Source organism: Delphinus delphis, chromosome 8, assembly GCF_949987515.2.
Source record: "Delphinus delphis chromosome 8, mDelDel1.2, whole genome shotgun sequence".
Taxonomy (NCBI): domain Eukaryota; kingdom Metazoa; phylum Chordata; class Mammalia; order Artiodactyla; family Delphinidae; genus Delphinus; species Delphinus delphis.
The window spans coordinates 31,236,478-31,242,477 of NC_082690.1; the positions used below are offsets into that span (position 1 = coordinate 31,236,478).

General features: G+C 34.9%; 1 protein-coding gene across 1 annotated transcript in view; it reads right to left on the reverse strand.

Annotated features, from left to right (window-relative positions):
* The window catches only part of DYNC2H1 (dynein cytoplasmic 2 heavy chain 1), a 366,248-nt gene that overhangs the window by 20,593 nt on the left and 339,655 nt on the right, over nucleotides 1-6,000 (reverse strand). The window contains exon 87 of the mRNA XM_060018033.1: nucleotides 2,177-2,258. Coding sequence (XP_059874016.1) covers nucleotides 2,177-2,258 — 82 coding nt within the window. The remainder of the gene's footprint in view (nucleotides 1-2,176; nucleotides 2,259-6,000) is intronic.

Consider the following 6,000-nt stretch of genomic DNA (forward strand, 5'->3'; position numbering starts at 1 on the left):
GCTTTACTGGATAAGAGCAGAGAACTTTTATTAAAATACACTTTGTTTCTAATTAAAAAATAAATATTGCCTAATGAAACCTAATCCAAATTAAGTTAAAAGAAATAATAAAACACACACACACACATAGGTTTTCAGAGACCCTCATAATAAACATGTCAAGGAAGTTATTATTTACATCCATTGATAAAAGAGACAACAAAGGCTCAGACTGCTTTATTGTTTTTAAAAGTCACATGGCTCTGTTTTGGAGAACTAAGATTAGAATCTTGTTTTAGTTTTTGTTTTTTTTTTTTTTTTGCGGTACGCAGGCCTCTCACTGCTGTGGCCTCTCCCATTGTGGAGCACATGCTCCGGACGCGCAGGCTCAGCGGCCATAGCTCACGGGTCTAGCCGCTCCGTGTCATGTGGGATCTCCCCAGACTGGGGCACGAACCCATGTCCCCTGCATCGGCAGGCGGACTCTCAACCATTGCGCCACCAGGGAAGCCCTAGAATCTTGTTTTATTAACTGCCAGCCTTTTTTTCCCCATCTATAAAACATAACATATATGCTTGGGGTTTTCTGGTTGTAGATAATTTTATTTCTATTTTGTAAGAACAGGAGCGAAATAGTTCTGGAAATATGAACACACCTTGACACAAAATAAAACTCATTTCCCTTGTTTTTTATATCAATATACCTAAACAATGATACTACCATATTATGTGTGTGCTTCACAGCTGCTAAGAGACCACACAACCAGGTAAACTGCATGATTCCTGGATTATACATCATGTATTCCCTCCCTCTCCTTAACAGCTAGGCAACAGTTTATGTGCACCAATAATAGCTAAGGTAGCTCTATGGGCTAGAGGCTAAGGTTAAAATAAAATGTAAAGGATGAAAGAGAACCTGCTAATTTCTTCAGCTTCAATGGAGAATTTTATAGCAATCTATAGAGCCAAAAGAGAAACAAAGACCTAGCTTATTGTTAATGATCAAATTTCTGGCACACTATACCATTACAGCTGATGTTAATAATGCCTATTATAGTGCCTCTCCTATTGTTGGCCTTCAACTCAACAATTCAACAAGGTTTTAATGGAGCGCTTATTATGTACGAGGTATTGTTTGAGGTATCTGAGATACAACAAAACTGGAAAAAAAGTGACTACGCTCATGGGACTTACATTCCAGTAGAATAAGACAGACAACAAACAACAAATATAATAAATAAATTATATAGTATGTTAGAAAGCAGTAGTGATATGAAAAGAAAATTGTTGACCTGAGAACTAGAATTATATAAATAGAACTTCTGAAAAGTCAGTTGCCTAAGGTTAACTAAGTTAAAGAACTATGGTTTTACATTTATTTTAATTATATGTAATATACTGAACTAGATACTGGGGATCTGAAGATGGATAAGACAGTCTTTATCTTCAATGTCATTACAGTATCATAAGACAGACCAACACAGATGTATAGAGATAATCGTACTACAACATGCAGCATCTTATATTAGCAGTGGAAAAAAGTTAAGAGGGCAATTCTATGTGTGAGAATGGGAAAGAATGGTAGAGAATGCCAATGACATGGAAGAAGGTTGGAGTTGCTGGGGGAAGCATTTCATTAGTTTTGTTATTAATATTTGAATGGTTATCTATATTATCTATTATTGCAAGAGTAATGCATTTTTAGCAGAAAAGCTACCTAGGAAAATTTATACTGCAAAAGATGGCTTAATTTTTTTTTAACATAGTTGGCTTGATTTTAATAGTGAACTAATATACTCACCAACTGTAAACTCCCTAAGGACAAGATTTGGTCTAAATTTTTCACACATTTTATACATACTTTATTGTATAGCAAATATTTATTGACTTGAATGTTAGAACAGGTAACCTAACAGAACTTCAAGATTTATATCATTTTTTACCGAAGTTATATTTTCAAATACTATGTTATATTCCTAAGATTCTTAGTTTTGCATTAGAACATGTTGTATCTTGTACAGGTTGTTTCATGTTAAATCTTAACTTATTTTGATTTTTCACACAGGTAATATAATCTATCTCTGCTGACCTTACACTATAGAGATAGGTGACTTTGAGATTGGAGCAAAATCTCTTTATCACAGTTGGTAATTACATAATTTTTGACTCAGATAAACATCTAAAATTATTCTAATACCTTAATTTGCAGCTTTGCTTCTTGCAGTCGACCTTTCCATGAGGCCACAAATTTAAGGCTATCCACAGAGCAGACCACAGCCCTGTGAAAATAAAGCATCAAATGTCAGAAAGAGATCATTTTCAGGAATTAAAATATGAATAGCTATAGAAGATATACACATTCCTATTTATTTAAAATTGAAGTATTTATAATGTACAAGTAATCAGATATCTTAGGCTATGCACAATACCTCGGATTTCACACTAAGTTTTTAAAGTTAACTTGTTATGTCAGTCTCCTCTTCAAGGTTGTGTAGGTATCTTGAGGATAGGGTCTTTAATTTTTACATCCTCTGTTTTGACCATCATCCTCAAATGCAGGCACATAATGGGGGTTCAATAAATGTTTACTAGCTGAACTGAAATATGATATTTATAATATGCTCCTGAGGTACTATCAATTGAATATCTCCCAAAGCACTAAAAAGAAACTAAATTTTTTTCAGTATGTTTTTGGAAGTGTCTCTTTCATTGCATCTAACTTCTTAAAAATGATAGACTATATATGATATGATATTCCAAATTTGTTTTTAAAAAGAGTTTGAACTTAACCATAAAATACTGTTTCCCACCAAGAAGCCTAGTCAGCATTGTCTAACAGAATTTTCTACAGAGATAAATATATTTTCATTCAGTCCAAAATGGCAGCCACTACCCAAATATGGCTATTGAGAACTTTAAATGTGGCTAGTGTATTGAGAAATTACATTTTTAATTTTATTTAACTTGTTTGGGGGGATGCTATTAAAGAATTTTAATAGCAGGTGGTGTTAGCAGATCTTTTCTTCCTGATACAGACCAGGGTTTTTCCATCTGACTTTATAGTAGGACCACTTGGATTTGTGTGGTGTAAGCAGGATGGAAAGAGGGGAGAAGGTTCAAGGGGGAAATACGCTTTTACATAAATCACATGTGAAGGGAGTTTTGAAGTCATTATTGCTATTGCTTCAGGATGATGGGATTGCTTGTTTCTTTTGATATTAAGTTGTATGAGTTGTTTGTATATTTTGGTTATTAACTCCTTGTCAGCTGCATTATTTGCAAATATTTTCTCCCATTCCTTAGGTTGTATTTTCATTTTGCTGATGGTTTCCTTTGTTGTGCAAAAGCTTTTAAGTTTTCTTAGGTCCAATTTGTTTATTTTTACTTTTATTTCTTTTGCCTTAGGAGACAGATCCAAAAACTATTGCTACGATTTATGTCAAAGAGTGTTCTGCCTATGTTCTCTTCTAGGAGTTTTATGGTTTCATGTCTAACATTTAGAAGTTTAATCCATTTTGGGTTTATTTTGAATATGGTGTGAGGTAATGTTCTAATCTCATTGTTTTACATGTAGATGCCCAGATTTCCCAGTGCCACTTATTGAACAGACTGTCTTTTCTCCACTGTATATTCTTGCCTCCTTTGTTGTGTATTAATTGATCACAGGTGTGGGGGTTTATTTCTGGGCTCTCTAATCTGTTCCATTGATCTATGTGTCTGTTTTTGTGCCAGTAGCATGCTGTTTTGATTACTGTAGGTTTGCAGAATAGTCTGAAGTCTAGAAGGATGATATATCCAGCTTTGCTCTTTTTTATCAAGATTGCTTTGGCAGGGACTTCCCTGGCAGTCCAGTGGTTAAGACTCTGTAGGGGGGCATGGGTTCAATCCTGGTCAGGGAAGTAAGATCCTGCATACCGAGTGGCATGCCCCCCCCAAAAAAAAAAAAAGATTTCTTTGGCAATTTGGAGTCTTTTGTGGTTCCATTTCAATTGTAGGATCACTTGTTCTAGTTCCATGAAAAGTGTCATGAGTATTTTGATAGGGACTGCATTAAATTTGTAGATTGTTTTTGGTAGTATATTCATTTCAACAAAATCATAAGAACAACAAGTATCTTTCCATTGTTTGGAATCTTCTTCAGTTTCCTTCATCAATGTTTTATACTTTTCAGATCATAGGTCTTTCACCTCCTTGGTTAACTTTATTCCTAGGTATTCTTTTTGATGTGACTTTAAACATTTATTTTTGACTTTTTCTTTTTGATAGCTCATTATTATTGTATAGAAACATAATAGATTTCTGTATATTAATCTTGTATCCTGCAACTTTGCTGAATTCATTTATTAGTTCTAACAGTTTTTGGGTGGAGACTTGAGGGTTTTCTATATATACAGTATCATGTCATCTGCAAATAGTGAAAGTTTTAACTCTTCCCTTCTAATATGGATGCCTTTTATTTCTTTCTTGTCTGATTACTGTGGCTAGGACTTCAAATAATATGTTAAATAGAAGTAGTGAGAGTGGGCATCCTTGTCTTGTTCCTGAATTTAGAAGAAGGCTTTCATTGTTTCACCACTGAGTATGATGCTGGCTATAGGTCTGTCATAAATGACCTTTACTATGTTGAGGTATGTTCTCTCTATATCCACTTTGATGAGAGTTTTTATCACGAACAGATGTTGAATTTTGTCAAATGTTTTTTCTGCATCTATTGAGATGATAATTTGATTTGTGCCTTTTCTTGTGGGAACGTGGTGTATCACATTGATTGATTTGTAAATGTTGAGCCATTCTTGTGACTCTGTAATAAATCCCATTTTATCATGGTGTATGAGCCTTTTTATATATTGTTAGATTTGGTTTGCTAATATTTTGTTAAGGATTTTTACATCCTATATTCATCAATTGGCCTGTAATTTTCTTTCTTGTAGTAGTCTTTGGCTGCTTTTGGTTATCAGAGAAATGGTGGCCTTGTAGAATGAATTTGGGAATGTTCTATCCTCTTGAATTTGGGGAATAGATTTAGAGGACACGTATTAGTTCTTCTTTATATGTTTGGTAGAATTCCCCTGTGAAGCCATCTAGTCCTAGACTTTTGCTGGCTGGGAGTATTTTTATTACAAATTTAATTTCACTACTAGTGACTGGTCTATTGAAATTATCTATTTCTTCTTAAGTCAGTCTTGGCAGGCTGTATACTTCTAGAAATTCATCCATTTCTTCTAGGTTGTCCAATTTGTTGGCATATAACTGTTGGTAGTATTCTCCTGTGATTTTTTTTTTTTTTAAATCTCTGTGGTATTGGTTGTTATTTCTCCTCTTTCATTTCTTATTTTTTTGGGTCTTCTCTTTTGTTCTTGGTGAGCATGGCTAAAGGCTTATCAATTTTGTTTATCTTTTTAGAAACCCAGCTCTTGGTTTCATTAATCATTTCTATTGTTTTTTTCTTATGTCTATTTTACTTATTTCCCCTCTGATCTCTATTATTTCCTTTCCTCTGCTGATTTTGGGCTTTGCTAATTCTTCTTTTTCTAATTCTTTTAGGTACTATGTTAGGCTGTTTATTTGAGTTTTTTTTTTTTTTTTTTTTTTTTTGCAGCACGCAGGCCTCTCACTGTTGTGGCCTCTCCCATTGCGGAGCGCAGGCTCCGGACGTGCAGGCTCGGCCATGGCTCACGGGCCCAGCCGCTCTGCGGCATGTGGGATCTTCCCGGACCGGGGCATGAACTCGTGCCCCCTGCATCGGCAGGCAGACTCTCAACCACTGTGCCACCAGGGAAGACCGAGATCTTTCTTGTTTCTTGAGGAAGGCCTGTATCAGTATCAACTCTTAGAACTGCTTTTGATGCATCCCATAGATTTTCGAGTGTTTTGTTTCCATTTTCATTTGTCTCAAGGTATTTTCTGATTTCCTCTTTGATTTCCTCATTGACCCATTGGTTTTTTAGTAGCATGTTGCTTAGTCTCTATATGTTTGTTCTTTTCCCATTTTTCTTTCTGAAGTTGATTTCTAGCTTTGTA